The sequence below is a fragment of the Balaenoptera physalus genome (assembly GCF_965194825.1).
Source record: "Balaenoptera physalus genome assembly, chromosome: 12".
Classification (NCBI taxonomy): Eukaryota; Metazoa; Chordata; class Mammalia; order Artiodactyla; family Balaenopteridae; genus Balaenoptera; species Balaenoptera physalus.
This window is the reverse complement of record NC_138897.1, coordinates 58959084-58975924: the sequence shown is the minus strand read 5'-3', so window position 1 is coordinate 58975924 and position 16841 is coordinate 58959084. Positions and strand designations below refer to the sequence as shown.

Below are 16841 nucleotides of genomic sequence, written 5' to 3'. Positions count from 1 at the left end.
CTTTAATGGCCATACAAATACTGCAGAAAAAAATTCCAAGCCACTTTCCGCATAAAATTAACATTCAGTACTCAATTATAAAAGTATGAAGTAACAACAGTACCCTTAATAGCCAGGCAAGACTGGAATGGATTGCAGCTTAAATGGGATATGATACAGAAGACTTTAAATATCATTTAACATTCATATAAAAGTATTTAGTAGAAAAAAAAAAATGCAGCAAGTGGAACAAATCAGAGCCATGATTTACACAAGAAAGAGCAAGCAAAAGTACACAAGTGTCCTATTACTCACAGAAGATAAGAATAGAAGATAAATAAATAAGGAATGCAGGCAGAATCAACTAGATATAAAGAATAAGAGACAAGTATTTTATTTGTTTTCTCAGTACAATATTCTGATAAACTTTTTGGTAAAACACCCAAAACAACTTCATTAAAAGTGTCCAAATTTGGTTGGGAAGGGGCCCCTAATTCTAGTGGTAAATCCAATTACAATTCTTAGCAAACTAAAAGAGGTATAAATAAAGCCTTTCAAGTTTGTAGTACCAGAATTTAATAAACAGTAAAAGAACACAGAATTCAGTTGGTAAAACTACTAATGTTTTATCAGTTTGTGCATACCAGAAATTCTTTGACTAATTTGATCAATGTACTTTATAATTATTATTACTATTTAAATATAATTGATGTTTATTAAAAATATCTGGGGGAAAAAGATGATTCCATTTAGAAATGATTATTTTATATCAGGTTAGAGATAAGAACATTTAACTGTTTTTTTAGATCTATTATATTTGAAACACAAAAGAAGGGACAAGTAACCAACTGTAAGGTACAATGCTATAATGTGACATTATACCATGGCTCAAATCATGACCCCTAAGGGGAATATATATATATTACCCTCCTCCATATAACTTAAAAGTTGTGGAACAGTTCGGTCTTACAGTAATGATAACAATAGGTAACATCTACTGTACATTTATTATTTGCCAAGTGCTTTACAAGGAATACCTCATAAATAATCTATAATAGTCCCATGAACATAGGATATTACATTCTTAGGAATATAGGATAAGATAGGTTCTACTATCATCCTCCATTTACAAATGAAGAGACTACGGCTTAGCAAGGTGAACTAACTTGCCCAAGGGTAATCACAGCAACTGTCAAAGTTCTAGGGTTCACCCAGGCAGTCTAATTTCTGAGTTTAAATTCCTAGAGCACAGTGATATTCTTTCCTTAAACAAGCTTTGCAGTTAACTGAATCAGGAGTAATGTTCTTGTTCCAACTTCTTCCCTGTACCTAATGCCCTATGCTTTTGTTATTCCCCTTCATCTAAATTGTTGTTTTTGTTAAAGTGGAAGAAATAATAAGAAACTTCAGTTCAAAATGATCCCCTTCTTCTCCCAAGTTTTTTTCTTAGTTGCCGTTTTTAGTTCATCAATAATTAATTTGTTCCATCAGGCAGTTCCTTGGTAAGTTTTGTGAGAGCAGGGGACCATATACTAACACTTTTTTTTTTATATATACTCCAAGGCATCTGACACACAGAGTAGGTACCTGATATACCTTTTTTGCTTATTTTGCAATTCTTTTTTTCTGACTTAGCCAATTAAAGTCATCCTCTATTTAAATAATGGTTGTAATTTAAAAACCAAAGGGCTGCTTTATATTAAATAACATACAGAAGGCTGTTGATCATTGACAAATATTCTGTCGTAGAAAAGGAAAAAAGTTATTGCTAGGAAAATTTCCCTTCAGTGTGCCAAAGTCCATTTAATACCAGTAATTCCTCACTAAAAATAAAAGATGTGAAAGCCACTGAAATCTTGACATTTATACAAAATTGTGTATGCCAAAATATTCCTCCCTCTAAGTTATTTCTCTATGAGAATAAATGCCAAAAATATTTATGCTTTCTGGCTCTAGGTTTGAAATATATTTTCAATGAATTGTTGTATGTTGAAGACTGTATGACTGAATGTATGTCATTTCAGTGTTCCTATAGAAATTTTATACATCAAAGGCATTTTATGAATTAAATAAGCCCAATTTTATATTTGCTCTAATTTAAATAAAATGAAGAAATTAGGAACTCAAAAAAGATGCTGAAGATATGTGAAGGTTTTTGTCAATTTAAAACAATAATGTTATAGGAGAGAATCTTAGTCTTTCCTTATGGTGAATTCCCTTCAGAGAAGCAGGTAAACTAAGCTCAGTGATAAATAAAAAAACTACTTACTCCTGTCTTACATGCAAGTTAATATACCAGTTTTTTTTTTTTTAAGTATATAAAGACCTCCTTCAAATCTATGACCACTTGTGACCTAAGTGGCCATCTGAAAGTATAATGCTCTAAATTCTATCTTTTACAATACCATCACAGAAATCAGCTTCTCCAGATAAATAAAAGAAATGCTGAGGACTTCTAAGTCTAGATTATTATCAATAACATACTACTGAAGTACAAAAACAACTTGGTCCCAGGTTTTACACATTTGTAGAGCAATTTTAACTTACAAAAAAATTTAGATGTGCATTACTGCAATATCAGCAATTAACTCCTTTACCCAAATAAGAAAGAGGTTAACTATATGTAAATCAGTATCAAATACAGCCAATTTAAACATCAAAGCTAACCAGTGAAGACTACCAAAGTTTACTTGATAAACTACATACTGCTTAAGAAATAAAGGTAGAGAATCACTCCAAGATTTTAAAATTATATTCAGAAGTGATATAAAAAAGAAAAAAAAAATCAATGCTCAAGAATTCAGATGTACTGATTATCTCCAATCATTGATTAGATTTGGGCAAAGTCAGAAACTCTTATATACTCAAATACTTGGAAACATACCAAGAAATCCACCATACACAGGTTTAAGTTACAAAGTCTGAGATCAAGCTGGATGGAAAGAGAATGATGCAGATAATCCATCAGAGATAATGAATATTAGGTCAATATTTCCAAAAGGAAATAGGTCAATATTTCCAAAAGGAAAGGAAAAAACCAAGGAAGGAGAGCCAGATATCACATTAGTCTTTCTGTCATCTAGGCAATAGGAAAACCTTAACCCTAGGGGGTAACCTTTATATTTACAGTGCTAAGGCCACAACCTGCCACAGAACCAAAAGGAGGATGAAGACCTAAGAGAATGAAAGTGATATTAAGAACTTCAAAGGGTTATAAGTCAGAGAAGGATAACCATTTTCTCTAAGGTTTTTAGAATTGGGAAACTTAGAGAGATTTAATCTAGTTAATGACAAGATGCCAGCTGAGAAAATGACAGAGGCTGAACTCTAAATAAACAAGATAATTAAATGAGAATTTTTATATTGAATGATGAAATCTAAGAGAAATAAAGTATATTATCAGTTTATCCACCTAACTACTTAAAAAACCATCTCACTGGGCTTCCCTGGTGGTGCAGTGGTTGAGAATCTGCCTGCCAATGCAGGGGACACGGGTTCGGGCCCTGGTCTGGGAAGATCCCACATGCCGCAGAGCAACTGGGCCCGTGAGCTACAACTACTCAGCCTGCGTGTCTGGAGCCTATGCTCCGCAACAAGAGAGGCCGCGATAGTGAGAGGCCTGCGCACCGCAATGAAGAGTGGCTTCCGCTTGCCACAACTAGAGAAAGCCCTTGCACAGAAACGAAGACCCAACACAGCCAAAAAAACAAAAAAACAAACAAAAAAAAACAACCATCTCACTGAACTAAAAATATGATCAATATTTCAAAAGGCCTTCATTTTAACTATTTAACTATTCTAAGACCTCCTTTTGTAAATCTGTAGTTTAAATTCGTTTATCAGTTTTCCAAACTAAGTAAAATTAATCATCACCTTCAAAAAATCTTTTAGACACTTGAATGATATGTAACTCTCTCAAATTAAGGATGAATACCACATCAAGTTTCCATAGTGTAGTGTTATCATGTTCACTTCACAAGAATGAATACCAAAATTCTTTACAATTCTTTCTAGATATTACTGCAAAACCTTAACTTTATTTGCCAGAGATCTAGTAAATAGCAGGCTTAGTACAGATTTTCAATTTACTAGTAAAATATCTGACACAGAGGTAAAATAACATTGATAATGATTATCCATTAATTTCTACCTCCAATATGAAAGTCATAGTCTCCAATATGAAAAGGTTCAGCACTACAGAGACCTCTGTAAAGTTCAAACTGAGAACACAGTTAATAGAGAAAGAGATACCCTAATTGGTCTCCCTTTATAGCAATGGAGAATGGCCACCAGAGCCTTTTTGTTTTCCCACTTTGTTTGAACTTTGAAATCCTTAAAAGCAAAATCTCTGAAAATACAAAGCTATTCTAAATATTATATACTCAGAATGGAGCCAGTAGAAAAATTTAAAACTCTCTTTGCTGACTGACTCCTGAGTGGATTTATTAGGTCAGGATTCTGAAATCTAAATGGATATCTCACCTAAGTCTGCCAATCAAACCACCTGATGATGCTTTGAGTTTAGCCTTCCTGAATAAGCCAGGATGAAAGATAAAACTCATTACCTTCCCCCAACCTCATCTTTCAATTCAAATCCTCTGGATAGCATTCACCAATAATGAATCAGTCTCTGAAATGTTTAACTTAATACAAAGAAAACCAAGGCATACATAGTAAGACATTATAAACAAAGTTAAAGGGAAATGGGTGGGATAAAGACAAAAACCTCATCAGGATATTTAACCTACACTAGAGAAAGAATTCCTTTAACTAAATAACTCTAGAAATATCTTGGGATTAATGAAGAGGGAACCTAAACTACAATTTCAGTTCAACAAGTGAAGGAATGTAGACAAACACCCCTAAAAGTCATACTCTTTCTTAACTGATGATTAAATCATAACTGTAGAAAGATGTTCAAACAACAGTTGAAGCTAGAGATTCTTATTAAATCCAAAGTGATCCTCTGATAAGGATGTGCACCTACAAGATTCTCAAGAGGCAGGAGGTTTCAGAGAGCCAAAAATGGAAATACAGAAGGAATTTCTTGACCACTGGAGTAAGAAATATTTATTCCCTGACCTTCCCTTTCCAGATATCTCATTTTGGGCTAGCAAAGCCACCAAAGAATGAGGGCAGGGATTACACAGAATACAAATAAGAACTGAATTCACTTCCTACTTTGAGTCCCACTTTCTTGACCAAGAACGATAATGTAAAATTTTCTAAGTCGTCTATCAAGTTTTTTATATCAAATTCTCAAAAAACAAGTAATATCTGTTAAAACAGATCCCTATTATATCAAATGTGTTGATTCATATCTTTTTATGCATTATTCAGGAAATACATTAAATAAAATCTATTTTCAAGTTTAGGACCACGTTAACAAAACTTTCAAGACCTTGAACTAAGAATATGTAGTAGGTCAAATGTGTTGTGTGTGTGTGTATGCCTTTAAAATCTGTAATGCATGTTTTAATATATATAACCTATTCATTTCTAAATTGAACCTGTAATATGTGTATTGTTCATCTCTGTTAAAAAGACATAAATGTACTATAACCTACACTACAATGAACCCAAGAATGAGGCTGTGTTTATTTTTCAATTGATTCTCCACTAGAACAAAAAAAAGGAAAAAGAAGAAAAAGTCTGAAATCCTAGCTACTTGCTTTTGCCTTTACTTGACTCCCTGACCCCTCTCTGCATCTTCCAACCCCTTTTATCTATTTCTCCAAATTTGAAACTTCAAGTCTGATTAAAGTTTATAACTATAGCATTAGGTGGGCTTCTATATAGAGCTGCTGTGGTTCTGATTATTAAGTATAGTTCTTAGTTTTAGCACAAAAATACATAAAACACTGAAGAGCTGCTACTCATGTAAACATGTACAACCTTCCTTAAATGGTGAGAGTTGTAGCAGCAGCTTCAACTTTCACCATGGCATTAGGCTGGTTCAATATTGATTCATAAACGTCTTCAAGCTTCTATTTAGTTAGAGCCACTCAGATCTATTTTAATAGCCTAAGACTGCTTATGACTGCTTTTATTCTATAAAATGCACTAGGTATACAAATGTCATCAGACTCTGGCTATCAGAAACATAAATCCCTTCTTAAGAATCCATGGACAAAACAACAAAGAGGTAGAAATCCAAATGAAAGAAATCTACATTAATTTCCATGACGTTTAAGCAAACCTGAACGAAGTAATAGAAAATATTCTTACCTGGAAGGTTTCCATCAGTTTCATCAGCACTAGGAAAACTAGCAACACTTGTAGAATCTGATAGGTCCAAAAGTTTCGCACGCAATTGCTCAATGTCACTCTCTTTGCTAGCCAACTGCATCTGAAGCTCATTCTTATGTGTACATTCTTCTACCAATTGCTATTTTAAAAAAAATACCAAGATAATATAAAGAATCAAGATCAAAATTTCCAACATTAGAAATTAAGAATTAGTGGAACTATAAGTAATCTAGAATTGCTAATACTAAAAATTTACTGTAAATTTCATGAATGTTTACTACCACAGATTTTAATACAACTATAAATGTGCAAGTTCTCTTCCTCAGTAATACATTGCTTGGATAAGCTCCTTTTCTCTTTGCTTTAAATAAGTTTTTTTTTTTAATACAAAGCATCAAAAACCAAAACCAAACACCTGTTAAAACAATAGAAATTGCTTTTATGGCTTCAAACAAAATAATTTAAAAGATGTAGAAAGCTTCTCAGGATGGTAAAACCATAAATGATGGAGTCAATGCTTGTATCTAAGTCTGTCTAAGATCAGAGACCATGTTCTCAATTTTGTGCTATTAAGCTAGGAAGCATCAAAAAATTAAGTCTGATATTTTGAAAAGTGAGTCCTTATCAGAGGAAACAAAAAAGCTATAATACTCCAATTCCACTATCCCAACTATAGTCAATATTATATGAGCCATATCTCAATTTCAGTCTGAAGCCAAAGAGGCAAAACCCTTGGTTGTTTCTCTAAAAGTAGCATCTCTAATCAAGCTGATGCTAAGGGGTAAAAATTACTCAAGTCATAGTTAACAGGCAACAGAGTATCTTTCTATTTTTTCAAGATCATGGTTCAAATTAGAGTAACAGTAATCAAATTATGGAGAATATAAACCTAAATATGATTTTTATACTAAAAAAACTAAATGAGATCAGTAGACAATAAGTATATACAGTAATAACAATTTAAAATAATCCTACAAGTGCAACACACAACCTTACCGCTTGCATGTCATTCAGTTCCTTCTGATGTTTCACTACCATCTGGTTGAATTTCTCTCTTTCTTGGTTGAGTTCAAGTTGTAGCTTTCGATTTTCCTTTTCTTTCTTTCTCAAATCCTGTGTATTAGCTTTCTTTCTATCAATTTTAAAGTCTTTCCGGTTCATTATTTCTGCCAACTTGTTAACAGCCTATTAAAATATTAAAATGTTATTAATAAGGTTCTTCATTGTAGCTACCCAATTTAAATCTCCACTAAAAATATATTTTTTTCTTCAAAATCAGGAAGCAGGACTTTTTGTGTATGTGAAAATTAGGAGAACCTAATGAATGTTGGAATATGATAACTGGTAGCACAAGTAACTATTATTGATTCATCTCATTGTTCAAATGTAAGAACCAGACAGGCTTGCAAAAATCCAGTTATTGTTCAACAATTATTCAGCACTTATTATACTGCATGTAAGTACTCTGATAGGCACTAGATATAAGCACAGAAAATACAATTATGCCCCAAAGGCATCCTAGTCTGGTGGAGGAGCTGGATAAGCAAGCATGACAGTACAGAGAGATACTGCTTCTTTTTTCTCTTAAGTGTCCCTTACTTTTTCTTTTTTCTATTGGATTGTCTTTTTCTTTTTTGCAGATGCTCTTTATATTTATCTATACATGCTGCAAATATTCTTCCTAGTTTATTTCCTTTCAACTTATGTTCTTTTGGACTTTTTTGTATGTAATAAATGTCAATCTTTTTCTTCATGGTCTCTGTTTGGGTATAAAGGGAAGTAAAATCTCCACTGAAGGATTTTCAACAAGTATTAAGTGCATTTTTGAAAGACTACTCTAGTTGAAGGATTGTTGAGAGGGAGAATAGATTGGTGGTAAGGAGCTATCAAGTAGAAAATATTTATTTTACTGTAAAAATCAACTGAGGTACACAGTAGCTTATGAAGAATTTAAACTACTGGATAACTTGGTAAAATGACAAGATACCAAGTTTTAGTGTAAAAAATCTGATCTAGCTGCAAAATACAAAGCAAAATGATACCTCTACCCCTTTTAAGTTTCTTACTCACTCCCCATTCTTCTCTCTTGACTTCAGTCAAGTATGTGGTTTCTCCTCATTAAGTTTTCCTACTGTCAATTGTAGGTTTTCTATACAATCTAAAACAAATTCTTCACTAATCAGATGACTAGACGAATTAGCTTTCTTAACTCGCTTGAAATCCTACTTCCTGAATAAGTCTTCCACATTTAATGAAGAAAGAATATTACATTATTTTTTCTAATGAAAAGCTTGAACCTTATAATCTCAGTTTTAAGAAAAAGGACATGAAGAGCAAATATTAACTTCTGAATATATGATACTCAAATACAAACACATGGAAAAGGCTAAGAGCATGTATACCTGAGTTTTAAGGGTTCGTTCTGTATTGATATTCTTTTCAAAGGCAGCCTTAAGATTATTGATCTCCTCCTCCTTCTTCAGTTTATATTCTGTCAACAAATTATATAAAATGTTATCGCATGGCATTAATTAATTTCTGCCTTGCAAAGTAACAATGAGATACTTTTATAGAAATTTTGTAATGGATTCAAGGTTTATTTTAAGCAATAAAATATTTAATTCTTAATTAACTCTTAATTAGTTATTAGTAACAATAACTAATTATTCAAATTAGTATATACCACATAATAACTTTCAGTAACTTCATTAAGATATTTTTCCAGGGCTTCCCTGGTGGCGCAGTGGTTAAGAATCCGCCTGCCAATGCAGGGGACCCAGGTTCAAGCCCTGGTCCGGGAAGATCCCACATGCAGTGGAGCAACTAAGCCTGTGCTCCACAACTACTGAGCCTGCGAGCCACAACTACTGAAGCCCGCGCACCTAGAGCCCGTGCTCCACAACAAGAGAAGCCACCGCAATGAGAAGCCTGCGCACCACAGTGAAGAGTAGCCCCCGCTTGCCGCAACTAGAGAAAGCCGCACAGAGCAACAAAGGCCCAACGCAGCCAAAAACAAATAAACAAATAAATAAATTAATATTTTAAAAAAAGATTTTTTTCAGTTTATTAAGGTATAATAGACAAAATTTTAAGATATTTTAAGTGTATAATGTGATGAATTGATATACACATAAATTGTGAAAGGATCCCCCACAATCAAGTTAATTAACACATCAATCACCTCACATATTTACCTTTTTGTGGAGGGGTGGTGGTGAGAATATTTAAGTTCTACTAATACTTAAGGCTACAAAAGTTATTTAATATATGAAAACAAATATTTCAAAAACCTAATGCACAACATAAAGATTTACCTCTGAACTTGATTTAACTTATGATTTTTAAAAAAATCCTACATACCTTCCTCTGCCTTCCTCATTTTATCAGTTAGCTCTTCATTTTCTTTTCTTAATAATTCAATATCTTTGGTTAGCATACTGTTTGTTTCTTCGAGCTAAACAAAGCACAGAAACGTTTAAGCTATACAGTCTCTTTGCTAGTCTCATATTTAAAGCAATAACCTTTAAAAAAATACTTGCATTTTCCATAGATGAGGACAGGTCAGACATTGCTTAATTATAAAAACATCTGGTTTCCAGTTTAAAATATGTGGATATAATTAAATTCAAAATATTTAAAAACAATTGTTAGCTTCCAAAACTTATTTCAGTGTGTGTATATACACATTACATATGAACGGAAGGAATAAAAAATGTAATGAAAAGAGAACGAGACTAAAAACTAGGAAATATGCATTTAGTTTTCTAGCTCTGTGACCCTTAGCAAGTCACAACCTTTCTGGGCTTCAGTTTCTTCATCTGAATAATGATGATGAAAATGACAGTTTAAAATGTTTGATTATTGTATGGCTGTTAGCATAAATGATGCCACTGTGGGCCCATATAGTTCCTCCTGTCCTTCCCCTGACCCTACCCAGAACTGTACTGTGTGGTAAAAATCACTTCTTTGTTATCAAGGGCTTTGTAGTTAATAGATATTATTTCATAATCATTAGGACCAGGTGGCCTCTATGCTCTGTTAGTCCCCAATCAGTGATGAAGACCTTCGCTGACATATTCCTGGTACCTACGAGACTAGTTATCCATTCATAAATCTTGACGTAGGAATGCACTTCCTATTTCCAACCACATACCCCCCATACCCTAGGTTAACTATAACATTGTCCCAATGGTCCCTTGGTGGTGTGGAGTGCAGCTGTGAATGCTTCCAGATCATTGTCTGTCCGAACCCACTCTGTGAGTAAGGTACCCTATAATAAACTGATCCACTGATTATACGGAGCTGCCTGCCTTGTTTTTCGGTCTCAAGATACCTTCTCAGTTCGGTGGGCACTTTTCATTTCCTCTGTCCTCCAACAATGTCTTTTAGTAATGTACTTATTCACCCTTCTATTTATATGATTTCATTTAATCTTCGTAAGAATCCTGTGGAATAGGTATTGTTTCTATTTTATAGATGAAGAATCTGAGGCTTGGAGAAGTTAAAGCAAACTGCCAAGACCATGTAACTTCTTAGAGGCAAAGCTGGGATTTGAACCCAGACCTGCTTATACCAGAGCATTTGATGGTGGCTTCACCACCAAGAAGAAAAATCTCTATAACTTCCCTTTCTAGTTCCATAATACATAGACCATAGTATAAATTTCAGGAATAGGTAATTGTTTGTAGTACTGGTTTTTCTATAATGGATTTGTAGATATCCACAAAGAATTTTTTATCCCAAAATAGTTTCTCTGAATTTTATAGAATTCTGGTCATGAAATCAGTTGCAATTTATTAAGATAATAAAACAAATGAATTTAAGGTAAGCATTTCTTTACAGAAAATATATTAAAATCTACAGCCAGAAAGGGAAAAAACCCAATACACTGAATAAGAATTTCAATCATTAACAATTGTTTTAGATTATATAAATTATTTTAAATATGAGTACAAGTTGACCATTGTGTATAAGTAAATACTCATGCACTTACACTTACCCTAACGCTTTAACATGTAACCTATTTTGATTTTTAAATTAATTTTAATCACATAACTTAATGAACTATCACACTTACCCGACTAACAGTGTGCTCTTTATCTGCAATCTCTTGTCTATTTCTTGAAGCAGCTTTCTTGCTTTCTTGGGTCAATTCAAAATACTGTTCTTCCAGAAGCCCTCGAGCCAACTGCTCAGACTCGGCTTTTGTTTCTGCTAGATCCAACTGAGCAGCAAGAGTTTCTCTAGTAGATTTAAAAGAGAAATGAATGTAAACAAATTCAATTCATTCTTCTAACTTAATCATATGCTTAAAAACACAATTCTTTTTAAATGATAAAACGAATTAAGTATTTTATTGCTTAAAATAAACCTTGAATCCATTACAGACTTCCTATGAAAGTAATGAATTTAACCTCTCACACTTAGAAAAACTATAAAAGCAAAGGACACTTTAATCTTGTACCTGCTATTTTGCTTAACTAAGAAAAAGGTAATAAAACAATGGCAAGCAGTCTACTTCTAGAAGGGAATGTGTTGGGATCTGGAATGAAACGCAGCATGGCACAGTGGAAATGTCATTGGCTTATAAATCAAGAGGCCAGGCCTGGATCCTTACTTATCCTCATTATACCACTAGCTAATTGGTTAGGGACATTGGGCAAGTTCCTTATACTTACTGGAGCTCAACTTAATCAAATCCATAAAATGAGAGGATTAAACTACATTATTTTTGAGGTCCCTTCCAGCTCTGAAATTCAATGAGATTATGAAGACTTATAAATAGACCTGCAAACCACCGTAAACTATTCTAGGAATGCTCCTTAGGAATTACATTTTAAAAGCCTTTCAGAATTGACATTCAGACCACGACCAGATCACTGCAGTTTGCCTGCTCTTCCCAAAGAACCTGTCTTCGATAAGTTATCTTGGTCATAATTGTAACCCCTACATACAGTAGGTGCTCAATAAATGTTTATTAAATGAATGAATGAATGACTTCCAACTATTTTCTATTAAGAGAGTAATACAAATACTTTAGGCTGCCTCAAGCCTAAAGAGGAAGACATATAGTGACTACAAAAAATAATTTTTTTGACAATTGTTTTTGTCCAACAAATATTTGAATGTTCCTATGTGCCAAACACTGTTGTAGGAATTAAGGCATACAGTAGTAACAAACTCCCTGCCCTCAGAAAACATACATTAGTAGTGTGAGACAGTTCAAAGAAATGAACAATATACAGTATATCACACAGAACAATGAAAAGAAAGGTGAAGAGGCTGTGAGTGTGGTCACTATTTTATAGAGGGTGATCAAGGAGGCCTCTCTGCTAAGCTGACATTTGAGGAAATATATGGAGGAAGTAAGAGAGCCATGCAGTGTATCCGGGAATACAGCTTCAGGCAGAAGAAACATCTAATACCAAATGCCTAAATGCCTAAATGTTCTGAAGGAAGCTAATGTGAGCAGAGTGAGGAGGGGTTGAGGGGAGTTGTGAGATGTAGTAAGAGAAGTGGGGAGAGAGAACAGGTATTATAAGGCTTTCTAAAACAATATAGGGACTTTGGCTTTTACTCTGAGTATTCTGTCTTAAAAAGATCATTCTGGCTGTTGTTTAAGATCAGACTAGAAGGGGGACAATGGTAGAAGCAGGGATACCAGTTAGGAGGCAACTGAAATAATCAAGATTGGAGATGATGGTAGTTGGGACCAAGCTGGTAAATGTTAAAAGTGGTGAGAAGTGATCATATCATGGACATGTTTTTTAGTTATAGCTAGGATTTATTGACGGATTTCATGCAGAATATAAGAAAAAAAGAAGAGTCTAGGATGACTCCAAGTTTTGGATTTAAGCAACTAGGAATAACAGAATAGCTAATATTGACATGGGGAAGGAGCAGGTTGGCAAGGTGAGGGAGTAAGGCATTTTTTCTGGACATGTTACGTATAAGATGCTTCTTAAACACTCAACTGGAGATGTCAAACAGACAGCCAGATTTACAAGTCTGGAATTCAGGGGAGAATATACTTGTACACTGATGCTATTTAAAGCCCTGAGGCTAGATGAGAACAAGTAGGGAGTGATCCCTTGGGTCCTCCAAACTTTAAAGGTCTCGGGGATGGGAAAGGACAAAGGAGCAAAGAAGGGTGAGGAAGAGCAGCCAGTTCAATAAGAGGAAAACAGTGTTTGGTGTCACAGAAGCCAATAAAGAAATTTTGTCAAGAGAGAGTAATCAATTATGTCAATTGTTGCTATTAAATAAGATTAGGACTGAGAACTGACTATAGTTTTTAGCTATTAGGAAGTCACCGGTGACCTTGAAAAGGGTTATTTTGGTAGGGTAATAAGTACAAAAGTCTTGAGTGAGCTCGAGAGAGAATGGGAGAAGAGGACCTGATGATAAATGGTATGTCACTTTTCAAGGAAGTCTGCTACAAAAGGAAGCAAAAAAAATAGGATGCTACCTGGAAGTAAGATATGTAGTTTAAAGAAAAGGAGGCTGGACTTCCCTGGTGGCGCAGTGGTTAAGAATCCACCTGACAATGCAGGGGACATGGGTTCAATCCACGGTCTGGGAAGATCCCACATGCCATGGGGCAACTAAGCCCGTGCGCCACAACCACGGAGCCTGTGCTCTGGAGCCCGCAAGCCACAACTACTGAAGCCCTCGCACTTAGAGCCCGTGCTCTGCAACAAGAGAAGCCACCACAATGAGAAGCCTGCACACCGCAACGAAGAGTAGCCCCCACTCACCGCAACTAGAGAAAGCCCGCGTGCAGCAACAAACACCCAACGCAGCCAAAAATAAAAATAAATAAATTTTAAAAACCCTTACAAAAAAAACAAAAAAGAAAAGGAGGTTATTTTTTAAGGAGACGTTTACCTGTATGCTTATATAACAATAGGAATGACTACAGAAAGGAAAAAACGATGTAGGAAAGATGAGAGTATTATTGGAGTCATACTGTTAAGCAGGCAGAAAGGGATGGGATCGAGGGGCTGCCTTTAGGTAAATTCATGTAAATTTTGTCCATTTACATGAATCAGAAGGAAGGTAGGGTTTTAGGTACAGACGCAAACAGGTTAGTAGCTATGCTGGTGGAAGAGAGGAGATGTTCTATGACTTCCAGGAAGCAAGGCCATTTGCTGAGTATGAGAACAAGGAGAAGTTGTTGATTTGAGGAGGGAGAAAAAGATAGAAAATAGTTGTCTAGAAGAGTAGGGGAGTTAGGAAGAGATAAAAAATACTGCCATTGGTAAGTCTATGAATACTAAGGGGTAGTAATGCAGGGCTTCAGATGGATAACATGTTCTCATCTGGGGTTACTGCTTTGCATCAGGTTCAGATAAATTATCTGCAACTACATTCATCCAGACTTCCTTCACAATTCTCCATAGTAAAAGACCTGTCTTTACTGATGTTTAAGGCCAATCTCTCACTTTTATTCTCCTGTCTCCTTAAAGAAATCAATTTATCGATAATTCCCTATGCTTCTAGATTATAAGATTATAAGCAGGGGCTTTGTTCTTATTCACTGCTATATTCCAAATGCCTAGAAAAGCATCTGGCCCATAGAAAGTGCTCAGAAATTTTGTTTGAATCAGTGAACAGATGTGCAACTTTTTCCACTCTGATTTCCCTGCCATGTCCAATGCTCAAATTTCTGCTATCTTTAAAAAGAAATGACGCTCCTTCACAGTCTCCTCCAGCTACTGCCATAGCTCCTTGCCTTAACAACTATGTTTCTTGAATTTTTTGATTTAATAAATATTTACTGAGCATCTACAATGTTCTAGGTACAATTCTAGATGCTAGGCATATAGCAGTGAATTAGAGTTAAGAACAAAACAACTGAAAATTCCTTCCTTTGTTGAGCTTAAGTTTGAATGGAAAGAGAAAAACAACAGAATAAGTAAGCAAATTCTATAATATATTAGGAAGAGATAAGTGCTACAGGTAAAAATAAAACAAGGAAGAGAGTACTGAGCTGGGCAGCTAGGTAGTAAGGTGAGGGCATTCTCAATTTTTGAAAGAGTGTTCAGGGAAGGTCTCTCTTGAGATTGCATTTAGGCCTAGACCTGAAGAAGGTAAAGGAAGAACCCATGTGGATATTCAGAGGAAAATGTTCCAGGCAGAGGGATGAGCAAGTCCAAAGGCCCTGAGGCAGAAGAGTAACAGACTGGTTTGTGAATAGTAAAGAGGTCAATGTGGCTGTTGTCTACTCTCTCTGTACTTCTACCCTTCCCACTCATGTCTCAGTCTACTTCAGTATAGTACCTATCAATATTGTCATCATTATTTAGGAACTGTTCTCAACAAGATAACAACTTTAAATATAATGGACAATTTATTTTTTACTTGACCTTTCTGAGTATTTGGAATTTTAAGTCACTTTCTCTTCTTTGAAATATTCTATTCCCCTGGCATTTGTGATACCCCCACTGCTTTCCTCTTTGTATTATGGGTGACTTTATACTTTCCCTTCCTCTGCCCATTCCTTATCCTACACTAGGGGTTACAACTTGTTGCTTGAGAGAGCCAAATGAGTCCATATAAATGTCCCCTCCTACCTCCTTTCTGTACCTGCATGTGCGTGCACATGCATGCACGCACACATACACACTTAAAAATAAATTTGGGCCAATATTTTACATAAAAACTGAGATTCCTGGCTTCTCTTGAAAAACCAGAAGATCTTGAAATACTGGGTCAGTGCTACCATGTGGCAGCAAATGCTCAGAACTGAGAACATGAACTCTTCAGTTTGTTATAATCCTCACAACTCACGCAATGGATGCTACCGATACTTAGATCCAACTAACTTCAACCCAGTTACATGTATGGTATCATAGGCTCAAGAGTTCATAAACCCTGATAAACACAACCGTCTTAATAAATCTCATCTATCTTAGTGGTTTCAGCATGAGATGACTGTTGAATTGGCTTCAAGTCCTTATCTTTGAGTTCCAAAGCAATAATGCCAATGTCTGGTATCCATTTCTCTTTGGACATCCCATAGGCATCTCAAACTCAGTAGGTGTGAAATAGAAATAACCTTGCTTGCTCTCATTCCCCCAAACTGGTATTCCTTAGCATAGGGACTACCACTACCAACAACCCAACTGTCCTGGTCAGAAACTTGAGCTGACCTGAAATTTTCCCTAACTTTTATCCCCATACCTTCAAATCTACAAGTCCTATTGCTTCTACTTTCTATTTTTTCCTAGGCACTTGCCTCTCCTTTTACTGCCAACTTCCACTATAATTGTATATCTAGATTATTCCTATGGCAGTATAACTGGACTCCCTATATCCACCCAGCTTTGCCTCACTCCAATCCATTCTCTAAAGACTAGAGATTTCTAAAACCCTATCTTGTCAATCCCTAGCTTAAATTTTCATTTATTCATTGAATATTTATTGAATACTTATTATTTGCCCGGCCCTGATCTAGGTGATGTGGATATACAACAGAGAATGGCAACAAAAATAAAATCTTCCACTCTTCAATGTTGATAATTCCAGTGACACACAAGCCCTTTGTAATCTGACTCAGGTTTCTCTCTCCAGCCTCATCTGTCACCAACTGTCTCCCTACCTGCAAATGA

The 16841-nt window shown here is 35.1% G+C and overlaps 1 protein-coding gene across 1 annotated transcript in view; it reads right to left on the bottom strand.

Annotated features, from left to right (window-relative positions):
* ROCK1 (Rho associated coiled-coil containing protein kinase 1) overlaps positions 1–16841 on the bottom strand; it is a 143893-nt gene that overhangs the window by 7251 nt on the left and 119801 nt on the right. The window contains 5 exon segments of the mRNA XM_082418593.1: positions 6208–6367; positions 7225–7413; positions 8631–8719; positions 9589–9682; positions 11306–11471. Coding sequence (XP_082274719.1) covers positions 6208–6367; positions 7225–7413; positions 8631–8719; positions 9589–9682; positions 11306–11471 — 698 coding nt within the window.